Genomic DNA, 15341 nt, shown 5'->3' with positions numbered 1-15341 from the left:
TCCAGGAACCTTTTCCCCACTGACAAGTGAGGAGGAGTGATCCACCAGTGTATGGAGTGTCGTACCAATGGTGTCAGGGTTACTTGCCTGTCGGACTTCACTGCGATGTCTACATGGAAGGGTAGCAGGAACCACTGCTGAGGCCTCAGGTGGAAGTGGGCCCACAGGACAGACTCCAAAGTTGCCACCATCAGGCCTAGAAGCCTGGATAGGGACATCAAGTACGGAAGTTCTGAACTCAGGACCTTGTGGACTTCTGTATCCAGGGCTTGTCTGCATTCCTGTGTGAGGAATAGCTTGTTGTGCTGAGTGTCTATGAGCACTCCCAGATGAAGAGTCTGGTGCCTCAGTTGTAACTGGCTCTTTTTCCTGTTGATCAGGAACTCGTGACTGTTGAGGGCCCGAAGGGTGTCCTGTAGGTCCTTCTGGGTTGTCTGACTTGTCGTGGATTTTACGAGTAGATCGTCCAAACAACAATAAACAAACTGACCCCGCACAGAGCATCTGTGCGCTCTTTGGGGCCGGCTACCTCTCCCTGCCCCGTCTCTAGCCGGGGCGAGTGCCGAGTGTGGCCGCCGCCAGCGGGCCGAGTACCGCCGCCGCAGCCACCAGCGGGCCAAGTGCCGCCACCTGTCGGGCCCGCAGAGAGCCGCCTCCGCTGCCTGTCGGGCCGGCCTCTTTGGGGCCGGCCACCTCTCCCCCCACCCCCTGCCCCAGTAGCAGGGCCCGCCACCGCTGCCGCATCCTCGCCCCTCAGTCGGTCCTCCTCCTCGCCTCGCCCCTCGGCCGGCCCTCCTCCTCGCCCCACCCGTCGCTGCCAGGCCAGGCCCGCCAGCGACCCTGGCCCACGCCGCTGGCCAATTGTCCTCTCTCCTAGGCGCGCCAGCCAATCAGGCGCCTCCACAGCCCAGCCAATCAACTGGGCTGCCAGGACACATTTTTCCCTGGCACACCCAGGAGAATTATATATATAGATCCTCATGCGTGCTATCACAGGCTCCAAGACCTTTATGAGTATGTGCAGAGCCGATGAGAGACCAAACAGGAGCGTTCTGTATTGGTAATGCACCACTGAGCACAGAAAACACAGGAGGTGGTGACTGTCCTGGTGGATCGGAACGTGAAGATAAGCATCCTTGAGGTTGATGGACATGAGAAAGTCCAAGTGGTGGAGTGCCTCTGCGATGGATCTCAGGGACTCCATCCGAAAGGTGTGTTTTCATACAAAGTGGTTCAGGTGTTTTAAGTCCAATACGGCCCGCAGGGAACCATCCTTCTTTGGTACCATGAATATTATAGAGTAAACCCCTGAGCCTTGCTGGTGTAGTGGGATGGGTTCTACGGCTCCTATTGCCACTAGATGGCAAATCACCTCTTGTATACCTTGATGTTTTTGCTGGCATCTCGGGGTGGGTAAGAATCTGTGATGAGGTCGGCTGGTCAACTCTATGGAGTAGTTCCCCTTGACTGTGGAGAGCACCCACCGGTCTGATGTGGTGGCCTCCCAGACAAGCCAGTGAGAGGAGGACCACCGAGGGGCACCTCTCCCACCCTGTCAACAGCAGCCCTGTTTGGACTGCTTGTTTTGGGTAGCGAATGAGGCCCTATTTCCGAGGGCTTGCCTTATTGTTCACGCTGGGATCGGAAGCCCGTCTCGTAGGGGTGTGCAATTCGGATTTTTGGTATTTCAATTCGGATCTGAATCTAAACACCCCAATTCATTTTTGGGTCTGAATCTGACCCATCCGAATCACCCTAGATTCTATTCAGATCTAAATTAATCCAAATCCGAATAGATTCGGATCAAGAAAATGGGTCCCAGGGATAAAGGAGTAGGGTGGGGTGGTGGGGCCTAATGAGTGGAGGCTACGACGCAAATTGCAGAGGGATTGGGCAAAGGGCTGATTTTTGGTGAATTTTTGTGAAGTTTTAGTGTCTGGGGCATAAAGTGGGATCTCGGGAGGAAGAGTGGGGTGGTAGTTCCTAATGGGTAGAGGCTTCAGCAGCCCCATAACTGCACTTGGGGGGGGGTTCTGGGGTGGCCTAGAGCGAGTGGTGGTGTAGTGCACATAGGGTCCCAACCACTCCTATGAGTTTCTAACCCATGGGGTTCTGTACTAACCCATGGGGCTGCTGAAACCTCCATTATACCTTATGGGGGGAAACCTTAAAGACGTGTAAACTTCAACAAATCACCAAAAATCATCCCTCTGCCCAAATCATTTGAAAAAATTCTGGTAGCTTCCTTGCCTCCCTTGGGCACTACCACCAACCCCACACCACTCTAGGCTACCCCTCCCCCCATGTGAAGCAATATACCTCCATTTAATACCTTATGGGGGAAAACCTAAAAGACGCGTAAACTTCCAACAATTCACCAAAAATCAGCCCTTTGCCCAATCCCTCTGCAATTTGGGTGGTAGTCTCCACCCATTAGGCACCAACCCCCCACCCCACTCTTTTGGCTCTGGGAACCGAAATTCAAGTAGACGTTAGATCAGACCTTTTTGCATTGAAGTCAACGGGAGGCAAAAAGGCAGGAAATTCAAATAGACGTCAGAACTCAAAATGGAGGAGGAAGAAGAAGCACTTTATTGGCCACAAAATGGAGGGCCGAAACTACAAATTATTCGGACCCAAAATGGAGGTGATTCGTTTCGGCTCCAAAACATTTCGGGAGGACAAAAGGGTGATTCGTTTTGGCATGAATCAACCAAAATGGGCAGTTTCAGGTACAGATCGTTCTGTACCCAGAACGTTTCGCACATCCCTACCATCTCGGCCTCCAAGTGGGGAGCGAAAGGAGCAAAAGGACTAAAAAGAATGCCCTCCTTGAGAACAGTCCTGGTGTGTGTGTGTGTTGTTTCTTAGATGCAGCAGGCATGGATTTCGTTTTTTCTTTAGACTACACCAAGATGTCCTTTAAGGCCTCACCAAACAGCTTTTCGCCATCATAAGGAACTGCGGCTAGGTGGGTCTTTGATGCAGCATCTATCTGCCAGTAATTCAGCCACAAGTTGCAGCAGCGTACCACTGAAGATGTGGCTGTTCTAGATGCAAAACACAAGCAGTCAAGAGTAACGTCTGATATAAATGTTTGTGCCTTGTGCAGCTTTAATAGGGTTTGGCGCAGTCTGGCTGGGTCCGAGGGCAGATCCTGGATTAAGTCCTCCAGCCAGATTAGAGATGCTCTCGCCACCATAGAAGCCGCTGCCGAGGCCCTCATTGAAAAAGCTGTTGATTCATGTGTACATTTGAGGGCCCCTTCCAAGCGTTTGTGGGGTCCTTAAGGGCTGACCCCCGCATCCTTGGCCAGAATTGAGCTGGAAATAAGTTCGACGATCAGGACATCCATAGGGGGTGTAGTGAAGATTTAACTCCCCTCTTATCGGATGGTATAAAGCTTATTAGCCACTGCACTAGGCCTTTTTGAGGAGGTGGACAGGGGCCATTCTGTTTCAATAGCGTCCACAAACTGGGGAGCAGGAGAGACATATTAGAGGTCTTTGCCCCAGGAAACACCAGGGCACTTTTCCCTGTTGGTTGAGCCTCTTGAGAGGCAGGCAGACTAAGACCTAGGCCATGTATGGTCTTTGGACATGAGGGGCGCCAAATCTACCACTTGGAAAATTCTGATGGCTGCTTCTGAGGACTCTGACTCTTGGCTATCAGAACATTTGCCCTCAGATCTTAGTTGTTCAGGATCTCCCCTACCCGGTGGATATGTAGCATCATCCTCTATAGGAATGACTGGGATGTGCTCAAGAAGAGGTCCTAGTGGGGTCTCTTGAGGAATTTCAGTAGGTATGGCCCCTGTACCCCTTGGGGTTGGTACTCTGGGGTTAGGGGAGCCATGATCAGAGAGCTCAGATGAGTGTACACTGCATTCCCTGTCTAGACCTAGATCTGGCTTTTTTAGACTTTTTCATGTGCTTGCTCACTTTCTTAGCCTTTTTCGCTTTTTGGACTTCAATTTATCATGTTTCTCAAAGGAACTTGCCAATAAGTCCTCAAACAGGTGGTATATCCCCAGACATTTGAGTTAAAGTCTGGGTTGTGGTTAAATTTGGGGTCAGAATAGATGACCTTGAGGACCAGAGGTGGGGGGAGCATCCGCTTCAGTAAACCCATTAATATTATTATTATTTATTCAACTTCTATACTTTATTCAATTCCAAAAACCAAGAGACGTCCTGAACTCCACCACTACCACCAGGTACGCTAATATGGAGTACCCTGCCAGCCCTTTCCATGCAGTATAAAGAGGAAGGAGGAAGGGAAGAAAGGTGGGGGGAGGCTTAGAAGTGGAGGCCAAGTTAGCAGGAAGGAAAGGAAAACTCAGGAGAGTTGGGAAGTTGCTGCCTGAAGCTTTGCAGGACTAAAAGAATTGAGGTGGGTTAGCTCCTCTCAGCCTCAAAAGTAAAACTAATTAACTTAGTCCTGCCTCTGGAGTCACAGGGGATCGCATAACCCACACGTGAGACACCCTTGGACTCCAGCAGCAGAGAACAGACCTTTGAACTGCCAAGAGTGTCAATTTTTTAATTCAGTGCTGGACTGCAGAAGTAGTGCTCAATTTTATTAGGTAATTGCATGGTTTTGGTATTCTTAAACATTTCTGTTTTCATTGAAGATGACTGCATAATTAAATTTATTTTTAGCAGTACCCAAATATAATTGAATATAATTATCTGGCTTTGGTAATCACAGTGCAAGTAAGGCAGTTTGGATTTTTATGTTCAGTTATTGTATTCATTTAGTAAAGCACTGAGTTTTCAGAGAAAAGTGGGGAAATGACACTAAGATTCTTTCCTCCCTCCCACAACTACCAATTAATACAATTTAAGAGATTAGTCTGGGGGACATGGAGCTATGAGGGCCCCTTTGTGAATAAATACATCAAACAGGGTAATAGAGAGGAAAGAGGCAAACTATATAAAAAACAAGCTTAAATTAAGTTAAATTTGATAATACACTGTAAAATTCCGGAATAGTGTCTCTACAGTAATTCTGGAGCAAACAACATTACATAAGGTGTCCTCTACAATTTCTTTTCAGATGCTTTGAACCCAGCACAACTGTATTTATTTATTTATTTAGTGTATTTTTATACCGCCCTAACCCAAGGTTCTCAGGGCAGTTCACAACAAATAAACACAGTGAAACACTATTAAAACACTAACAATCCTGATTTCACAATCAAGGATCCTGAGTGTCAGAGACAAATCTAACTTAATTTTCAAACTTATTTTCTTCATGCTGAATATCTGATGAACCACCTCATTTCCAAGCACAAAGGAATCCTTCTACCAAATCAGGCTGACAGTAGCTTTAGGGAACACGCCTCCGACACGACCCACCCTCTTCAACATGCAGCTTGACTTGTTGTGTGTTCACTAACTCTCTCCAATGTATCCACTCTTTATCAAGTTAAGATTTGTATAGGCTGTGAGAGCTGGTTTTGTGGTCGCAAGCATGAATTGTCCCTTTGCTAAGCAGGGTTCACCCTGGTTTGCATTTGAATGGGAGACTACTACCTGTGTGAGCACTATAAGATATTCCCCTTAGAGGAAGGAGACGCTATGGGAAGAGCACATGCAGGCTTGTATGCAGAAGGTTCCAAGTTCCCTCCCTGGCACTGCCAAGATAGGGCTGAGAGAGACTCCTGCCTGCAACCTTGGAGAAGCTGCTGCCAGTCTGTACAGACAAAACTGAGCTAGATAGATCAATGGTCTGACTCAGTATAGGGCAGCTTCCTATGTTCCTAAGGCTCTTGGGAATCTAAAGACTCAAAATTTACTAGGCCTTTTAGCATAGTATACTTTTGCCTCCTCCTGTTCTGTTTCTGGCACCCTATAAATGTGAACGAAACAGGTTCACATGCTACCTCAGTTAAGCTTGCTCAAATAGAGACCTTCAGGTCCTTTCAGACACAACGGTTTCATTATTTTGGTTACGGCTACCAGAATTCTGCTTTATAAAACACACAGTTATTTGTTTTAAGTGTATTAAAAGCTTCTTCACCAATTAGTCTGGCATTTCAGCTAACAGATACACTGTGATCTGTGCTGGAAAAGATCATCACTTGGTTCAAGACATAATAGCAATTTGGCACAATGTGAACAAGACTTAAGTTCACACACTCCCTTCCTCTCTCCTGCTCCAATTACCTCCCATACTACTATTGGGGAACCTTTGCTTGTAAGTACATGTGCGTCAGGCCAATGATAGTTTGATAAATTATCCATTTCCCAGTTGACATACAATGGCAAACAGGAAAAGAGGGAGGGAATAACAGGAGATAATGGAAGTGGGGATCAAAGTGAGCAAAGCCAAAGCTGGTTCCAATAGTGCCCAGCCCATTTGGAATTATGCTTATGGGCTTAACAAATTACAGGTGCCAGGGAGCCCTGGTATCTAAAATTTAACTGTGGTGCCTGAATATCCTAGATCCTAGAGAGCCTGAATATCCTAGATATTCAGAGGCACAATTATTTAGTAAAGTATTTATTTGTCCAAGGCAACCTGTTTCTCTTCTAAGTATGTTACTTGTAAAGGCAATAGGGAGAAGCACCTCCACAACGTCTGTCCTTAAGTCTGCTAACTTTGTCAAGTGTCTGACTCCTAAACCCAAAGAAAATTTGTCGGGGCCAGATGTACATAGATGGGGGTGGGGGGTGGGGGGAAGGCAGTGAGAGGAGGAATCAAAACACACCTCACGGTTAAGGTAATTGATTTCCACATTCTTCAGTCTATGAAAACTTCCTAGAAGGCAGTCCAACTGAACAGCAGGAAAGTCAGTGATAAATTCTCCCAAGGCTTTCAGAGGCAGCAGTGAGAACCATGACCTGAACAGCATTCTATTTCCTTCCACCAAATGTTTTTTTGTTTTCATTAGTTGTAAGACCCTGCAAACAGAGACAGAAAAGGGCTTTATTATACCAAGAACAATGGCATTTATTTATTTTACACATTTTTATGCCAATCCATACCAAGTCCCTGGATGGTTCACAATCTAAAACACACAAGAATTAAAACATTATACAATTAAATCAATTTAAAATACAGATAAAAGCTCTAAAACTTTAAACTAAAAGCCTGACTAAACAGTTATGTTTCCACATCCTTCTTAAAAACATCCAGAGAAGAAAAGCCTCTAATTTCCAAAGTCCCAGGGCAACCCTAGAAAAGGCCCAGTTTCGAGCTGGCCACCAACTGAGCCAGTGGCAACTGTGACCAGAGCTCCCCTGATGATCTTTATAGGTGGCAGAATTCATGAAGGTGGCGGCGTTCTCTCCAATACCTTGTGTCCAAGGCATTCTAGGCTGTCTAGGTAATAATCAGCAGTTTGTATTCCGCCCAGAAACCTACTGGCAGCCAGTGTAGTTCTTTTAAAATGGGTGTAATATTTCCTCTGGTGACCCCGGAGAACAACCTGGCTGCTGCATTCTGTACCAACTGCAGTTTCCGGACTACATACAAAGGTAGCCCAATGTAGAGTGCATTGCAGTAGTCAAGTCTGGGTCTTACCAGCACATGCACCACTGTTTTAAGATAGTTTATCTGCTGAAATGGCCGTAGCTGGTGTATCAGTCGATGCTGATAGAAAGCCTTCCTGGCCTAGAAAAACACATTGAGAGTTGTCCAGATATACCACTTAAACTTCAGCTAAAATGTCAGGAAAAGACAGTTGGGACAAACAGTGCAACTTAGGTTAAAACCATTAGATTTAGGTAACCATCAGCAGACTGCTCAAATATTCCATACATTTAGAAAACCCTTCTCTAAGTAGCAGCCAATTTCTTTTTTTGCTGCTTTGTGGTTTCATTTGAAAACAATGAGAGGGTTCCTAATTCCCCAGCCTTGCAGGCACCAAGATAACATATCACTTATTTAGGAGAAGTCATCTATTGTGAAACTCTAAGCAGCCAGTTTCTACCTTATCGTTTCCCAATTAACCTATAAGATCTAGCTACTCCTACAGGCAATGTGCTAAAACAGGAGACATCTGACAGGGCTGCTCAACTTTGGCCCTCCTGCAGATGTTGGCCTACAATTCCCATAATCCCTGGCTATTGGCCACTGTGGCTGGGAATTATGAGAGCTGTAGTTCAAAAACAGCTGGGGGACCTCAGTTGAGCAGGACTGGAAAAACGGCATATACTTCAGAAGAAAGTGTTAAGCAAACACAGTGAAATTGATCTGGAGTCACCAAATAACCAGAATTTTACTGTCCTAGCCAGAATTCTAGGCCAGCTGCCTAAATTGGACACAAAGCTAAAAATCCCAGCCAAGCTGCCTCAGCTATTTATATGCAAGGAACTACACAGGTTCTAAGGCAGGGATACACAACATAGGGCTCTCTCAACATCGCTGAACTACAACTCCCATCACCCCAGCCACAATTTATTCCCACTAGGATGATGCGAGTTGTAGTTCAGCAACATCTGGAGAGCCAAACATTGCCTACCCCTGCACATAGGCAACAGGTGAGGTTGATAGTTTCATCTGAAGTCCATGTGCATCCACTGTAAAGACTTCCTGCATGCACTGTGTGCTGCTTCATGCAGCTTTGTCCCTCAATAAACCACAAGAGTAGCTAGAACCACAAGAGTAGCTAGAACAATTTTTCTCGATGAAGTTGATACTTGTATGTCGGGCTCACAAATGCATGGATATTAACTAGAAAACCCAGAAAAGTGCCTCAACCTCTTCTGCTCCATTCAGCAAGTGCCTGCTGTCTCACCCCAGGCCAATTCTCTGGCAGCACTATGTCCATGGGTCATTGCTATACTGAGCAGGCTGAGGGCAAGACAGAGCACACAAGATTCCAGTCTCAAGGAAAGAACTATTCCCTTCACAGAGGGAACTTTGCATACGTTTAAAACACTTTGCCCCCAGTGTTTCTTTAATGATTCCTCTATCCTTGAAGCAAGTCAGTCTGCACATGCTCAGAGGTACTCAGCCCTAGATGCCAGAACATATTTGTTAAAAGGCCACATGCTGTCAGGATTACCATCAGGTGCAATGCATGTCCTCTGAGGAGGTGGAGCCTCCACGTGATGGAAAATGGGGCTCTGTAAAGCTCTTGGGGAAAACAGGTTGCTTACCTGTAACAGATGATCTGGTAGTGGTTCCATCATTCACAAATAGTGGGTTCTGCGCCTGCGCAGATCAGCTTCGGGTAGAATTCGTAAGCTCCTTGCGACGCTGTCAACCAACTGTTGCACGTTACCGTAATAGCCTCTAGTGGCGGTTGGGTGTCTCTGCAATCAGTTTCTTAATGGCCGACATGGCAGTATGATGCTGAAGTGGTACAACGGCCTGAGTATTCTGTTACAGTGGCTATTCAATTCAGATGCGGGGATGGCAGGGAGACTGTTATGAATGATGGAACCACTACCAGATCATCTGTTACAGGTAAGCAACCTGTTTATCTGGATAGTGGTTCCATCATCCATAAATAGTGGGTGAATTGCGAGCTACCCAACTGGTGGTGGGCATACTCTGTCAGTCACTGTAACACCCTCTTTAAGACTGCCCATCCAAAGTCAGCAGCCTTTGCAGCCCGCACATCTACGGAGTAATGTCTCACAAACGTCTGATGCAACAACCACGTTGCTGCCGTGCAGATATCAGCGAAACGAATGCCAGCCAAATGCGCCGCAGATGTGGCATAAGCTCTAGTAGAGTGTGCTTTAATTGTGTTCGGGGGACTGACCACCTTCTGGTCATACGCTAGTTTAATCAATTCCACCAACTAAAAGGAAAGCTTCTGGCGGGTTGGTGAACTTCCCTTGAACTTCCCCTGTAAGTCTATGAACATCCGAGGTGTTTTACGTATAGCACTTGTGTCCTTCAAATAGAATGGAAGAGCCCGTCAGACGTCCAGCGAATGCATCACACACTCGAGGGGAGACGTTGGATCCCTAAAAAAGGTAGGTAGTACAATATCGGCATTCAGGTGAAATTCAGTCACTACTTTAGGCAGGAATTCAGGATCCAAGAGCATGACAACCCTTTCTGGATAGAATTTTGTATAGGGTTCATCAATATGAAGTGCACGCAGTTCACTTACTCACCTGGCAGAGGTTACTGCCACTAAACAGAGTTTTCAGGGTCAAGTGTTTTAGAGATGCCATAGCTAATGGCTCAAATGGAGCCTCCGTCAGAGATGAAAGAACTAAGGAGAGGCTCCACTTCTCGGCCGGCTGCCACACTGCAGAATATAGGTTATTGATGCCTCTCAAAAAGTCTTTACAACGTGGATGGGTAAAGACCGTCTTGCCGTCCCACCCATTGTGGTGCGCCGATATCGCCGCCATATGAACCTTAATAGACACGTTTGCCAGGCCGCTCTGTATCAGAGTGGTCAGGTAGAGAAGGACGGCTTTCAGACTTCCCACCCTCGGGTCATAGCCTCTGGAGGCAGCATGTGCAGCAAACCTACACCATTTTGCCCTGTAGCTTCGTCTCATGGACTGCTTACGGGTATTTAGGAGGAGCTTCCTCAGAAGCCTATCCTCCACGCGGTGAGATTCATTACAGACAGGTTGGGGTGTACCACCCTGCCTTGATCTTGAGTGACTAGATTTGTCCACTGAGAGAGCCTCGTGTAATTCCCTCTCGATAGTCTGAGTAGCTGTGTGTACCATGGCTGCCTCGGCCACCATAGCGCAATCACTATTGCTTTCGTCTGGTCGTGTAGGAATTTGGCCACCACCCTGGGCAGTAAGGGCGTGGGTGGATAGGCATAAAACAGCTCCTGGCTCCAGAGATACTGAAAGGCATTGCCCTTGCTCCATGGTCCGACTCCCATCCGGGAGCAATACTGTTTGCACTTGCTGTTTGCACTTGCTGTTCTCGAAAGTTGCAAATAGGTCCACACCTGGTCTGCCCCTAGTCCTGAACAACTGTGCCAGTACTTCCAGATGCAATTCCCATTCGTGCTGCTCCAACACCAGGTCTCTGCTCAGTGAGTCTGCCAGACAGTTCATGCTGCCTTTGATGTGAATGGTAATGGGGTAAATCCCAAGAGGGATGCACCAATTCCATAACCGCAGACTGAGATCGCATAGAGATCTAGACACTGTCCCGCACTGCTTGTTTACATAAGCAATGGCTGTCGTATTGTCCATCTGTAACTGGACAGTTTTCCCTACAAGCTTCCTCTGAAAGGCAACCAGGGCTCTGAACGCAGCCAGCAGCTCGAGGAAGTTGATATGCAGAGGTCTCTCCTTTGGAGTCCACACTCCCTGAACTCTGTGGTGCAGCAAGTGGGCCCCCCAGCCGTGCATGGAGGCATCGGATGTTACTGTCAACGCCGGCTCCCGTTCCTGGAACCGAACGCCATTGAGCATATTTGACTCTTTCGTCCACCAACTCAGCGAATCCAAGACCTTCCTTGGAAGAGTAACCCGCTTGGACTGAGGTTCGGATCTTGGCTTGTAGGCCCTTAGAAACCAGAGCTGTAACTTACGCATCTGTAACCTCGCGTACAAGACTGTGGTGGTGCAGGATGCCATCAGCCCCAATAGTACCTGTACCGTCTTTGCCTTCTGTATGGGATTCTCTTGACAACGGTAAATCAGGGCACGCAGACGGGAAAAAAGATTCACCGGGAGGAATGCCTTCTGGGCTGACATATCCAACTGTGCACCGATGTACTGCAGGCACTTCGCTGGCTGGAGAAAAGATTTCTCCCAATTGATCTGCACCCCCAGGTTCTCCAGCAGGTTCGTCACCATGTCTATATGCTCCAGCAATTGTTCCTATGTCTTGGCCGTCAGAAGCCAATCATCTAAATATGGGTATATGGACACACCCTGCACCCTGAGATAGGCTATTATCACCGCCACGCATTTTGTGAATACTCTCGGGGCGGTGACCAACCCGAATGGTAGGACATTGTATTGGTAAATCTCGCTCCCCATGGTGAAGCGGAGATATTTGCGATGATTCTCCTGAATGCCTATGTGGAAGTATGCATCCTTTAAGTCGAGCGTTGCAATCCAATTCTCCCCATGGAGGAGCAGTAGGATGGCTTGCAATGTTGTCATTCTGAATTTCTGTACTTTGATGTACTGATTTAGGCCTCGTAGATCCATTATTGGTCTTATGCCCCCGTCGCGTTTGGGGATTGGAAATAACGGGAATAAAATCTTGTTCGTCTGAAAGCCCACCGCACCAGCGATATCGCCCCCTTCAATAAGAGCTTCTGCACCTCCTCCTTCAATATTGGTGTTTCCGGAGTGTATTTCACCCCCAGGAATGGTGGGTACTCCTTGAACTCCAGCGCATATCCCATTGAAACTATGCGCACGATCCACTTGTCCGATGTTATATGGTGCACTGCTTGGGCATGGCTTGCCAGTTTGATGGTTACTCTGGCTGTGTTCAAGGAGATGGTGTTCCTGGTACTTAAGTGCTTGTTGTTGCATGGATGAGGTACTTCGCTTGGTGTTGGTGGGCTCTGAGGCCGATCAAAGCTGCTGCTTTGCTTGTGGTGTTCTCTTATTTTGAGAAGTCTGGTTTGCCCTATTCCTTGGGTAAAAGGTTCGCCTGTTGTTACTGCCGTAGCGATGGTAAGGCCGTTTAAAGTCCCTCTTGTCAAAACAACGATAAGAGCCTTGACGGGCTTGATACTGATTGTAAGGCCTGTATCTACTAGTATATTTCGGATTAGTGAAAGACCGAGCCGTAATACGGGATTTCTTCCACTGTTCAATGTTGTCATCTGTCTTGTCAGAGAAGAGACCAGCACCATCAAAGGGCAGTGTCTCAATCCGATCCTTCACATCCTGTTGCAGACCTGTCGCATGCAACCATGCATGCCTTCTTAGAATAATAGATGACTCTGATTCAGCCAAATGCTTTGAGTTCGCCAATTGCTGGCGGGTGGCTGCAGTAGACTTTGTCAAAAGGTTCAAGGTGGTTTTTCTAAACTCCTCTGGCTCTAACGCAATGCGCTGATCATACAACACCTCCCAGAGGGAATGCGTATACCTTGCCTGGCATGCTACATAATTAGCTATTTTGATTGACAAGCATGCGGTAGAGTAAGTTCACATCTAGCTTGCGGCCTTCTTTATCCGCTGGTGTCGTATGTCTCTTGCCACCCTTAGTAGTTGTTGCACAATCTACCACTAATGAATTTGGTGCGGGATGGTGCATTAGGTAAGCATTTTCTTCTTCTTGTACCCGATACAAAGCCTCTAGACGTTTGGAAGTAGGTGTTGAAGTCTGCAACACCTCCCATGCCGACTTAGCAGCTCTTGAAAAATGGGGCAGCATAGGTAGGTAAACAGGTTGGAGGCCTGAGGCAGACCGCATCATATTATACACAGGGTCAGTTGTTTTTTCTTTCAGGTGTAGACCCAGGACTCGAGCCATTTCTGCCACCTGTTGGTGGTAACCTTTCATCTCCTCATTGGGAGAAATTGATGGAATCGCAGCAACATCCAAATCCGGATCCAGGAGAGAAGGAGCCTCTGGATTCTCCGGATCCCCTTCCGTCGAGTCCGAGGTATAGCCATCCTCAATATCATCATCATCACCCCTAGACGAAACAGATGAGTTACCTACAGCTGTAGAGGTCACTCTAACTGGTTCCTTAGTGCGGGTCATCTGTGTTGCTGCCTGGCGGAGAACGGAGAGTACAGGTTGGGTCGACTTGAGTGGTATATCAGTCTGCAACAAAACTGATCGCTGTAGTGGCAATGGGAGACTCGACTTGAGTGGTAAGTATGTCTGAAGTGAAACTGTACACTGAGCAGGCCTTGGTACAGTGGTTTGGACGGCCGTTTCCGCCCGCTGCACAGGAATCATGGTAGATTGCACGGCAGTTTGCACAGTTGTCTCCGTTCTTTGTCTTTCGGGGGGGGACGTCCCCGCTCCTCTAATCACCTCGTGAAAAGGGAGTAGTCCTCTCGAGACATAGTAACGGAATCTCCCCAACCACCTCTGGGCAGCAGACCCATGACAGGTGTCTCCTTCGCCGAGAGAGAGGGCGTCTTGGGAACAAGCAGAGGATCATACAGGTGAAACTCGGAAAATTAGAATATCGTGCAAAAGTCCATTAATTTCAGTAATGCAAATTAAAAGGTGAAACTGATATATGAGACAGATGCATAACATGCAAAGAGAGATAAGGCAAGCCTTAATTTGTTATAATTGTGATGATCATGGCGTACAGCTCATGAAAACCCCAAATCCACAATCTCATAAAATTAGAATATTACATGGAACCAAGAAGACAAGGATTGAAGAATAGAACAATATCGGACCTCTGAAAAGTATAAGCATGCATATGTATTCAGTACTTGGTTTGGGCCCCTTTTGCAGCAATTACTGCCTCAATGCGGCGTGGCATGGATGCTATCAGCCTGTGGCACTGATGAGGTATTATGGAAGACCAGGATGCTTCATTAGCGGCCTTCAGCAATTCTGCATTGTTTGGTCTCATGTCTCTCATCCTTCTCTTGGCAATGCCCCATAGATTCTCTATGGGGTCAGGTCAGGCGGGTTTGCTGGCCAATCAAGCACAGTACACTGTATACTTTTCAGAGGTCCGATATTGTTCTATTCTTCAATCCTTGTCTTCTTGGTTCCATGTAATATTCTAAATTTCTGAGATTGTGGATTTGGGGTTTTCATGAGCTGTACGCCATGATCATCACAATTAGAACAAATTAAGGCTTGACTTATCTCGCTTTGCATGTAATGCGTCTATCTCATATATCAGTTTCACCTTTTAATTTGCATTACTGAAATTAATGGACTTTTGCACGATATTCTAATTTTCCGAGTTTCACCTGTAGTCACCTTCCTTGAATCCTGTAAAGGTGTAGGTAGAAGGCGTACTCTCTTGTAAGTTAAGCAAGTGCGACAGACTGCATCCGGGAGAAAGCTCTCTTTGCCCTGGCGTGGTCACTGGAGATACCCTAGATGTAGGCGATCGAATGATCCCAGAATTTCCTTTATCACAGGGCACGACGCCAAGCTCTGTATCAAGGATAACTGCAACCGTCGACTCCAGAGCAGTGAAGCCTGTAGGATGCCGGCATTGATGTCGAGTGGTGTCTATGTCGAGCGGTCAGTGTCGAAGGCACCACTGCCTCCTGTCTATTCTCCCTCGACGCCGAGTGGTCTCAATGTGGAACCTGTCGAGGCCGTGGAGACTGGTGTGGTGTTGGAGCCGGGGATAAAGAAGCCGCTCGCCGCTGAGGAATCACGTAATCCTGGAGACCCAAAGGCTCTAGCTGTTTGTGCTTGTGCTTCTTAGGCAGTGGCTCCTGCTTCGAAGGCCTTTCCTTGTGCTTCCTCTTGTGGCTTGGATGGCG

The 15341-nt window shown here is 47.3% G+C and overlaps 1 protein-coding gene across 8 annotated transcripts in view; it reads right to left on the bottom strand.

Moving 5' to 3' along the window:
• LOC128342858 (E3 ubiquitin-protein ligase RNF213-like) overlaps window positions 1-15341 on the bottom strand; it is a 264364-nt gene that overhangs the window by 178166 nt on the left and 70857 nt on the right. For all 8 annotated transcript variants that reach the window (XR_008315206.1, XM_053290892.1, XM_053290891.1 and 5 more), the window contains one exon: window positions 6716-6908. Coding sequence is in view for 7 of the 8 variants with exons in the window: in XM_053290892.1 (XP_053146867.1) it covers window positions 6716-6908 (193 nt within the window). In the remaining variant the exon portion in view is untranslated. The remainder of the gene's footprint in view (window positions 1-6715; window positions 6909-15341) is intronic.

This window comes from Hemicordylus capensis, chromosome 2 (genome assembly GCF_027244095.1).
Source record: "Hemicordylus capensis ecotype Gifberg chromosome 2, rHemCap1.1.pri, whole genome shotgun sequence".
Classification (NCBI taxonomy): domain Eukaryota; kingdom Metazoa; phylum Chordata; class Lepidosauria; order Squamata; family Cordylidae; genus Hemicordylus; species Hemicordylus capensis.
Note: the sequence above shows the minus strand (reverse complement) of the source record. Positions and strands in the feature narration are given on the sequence as shown.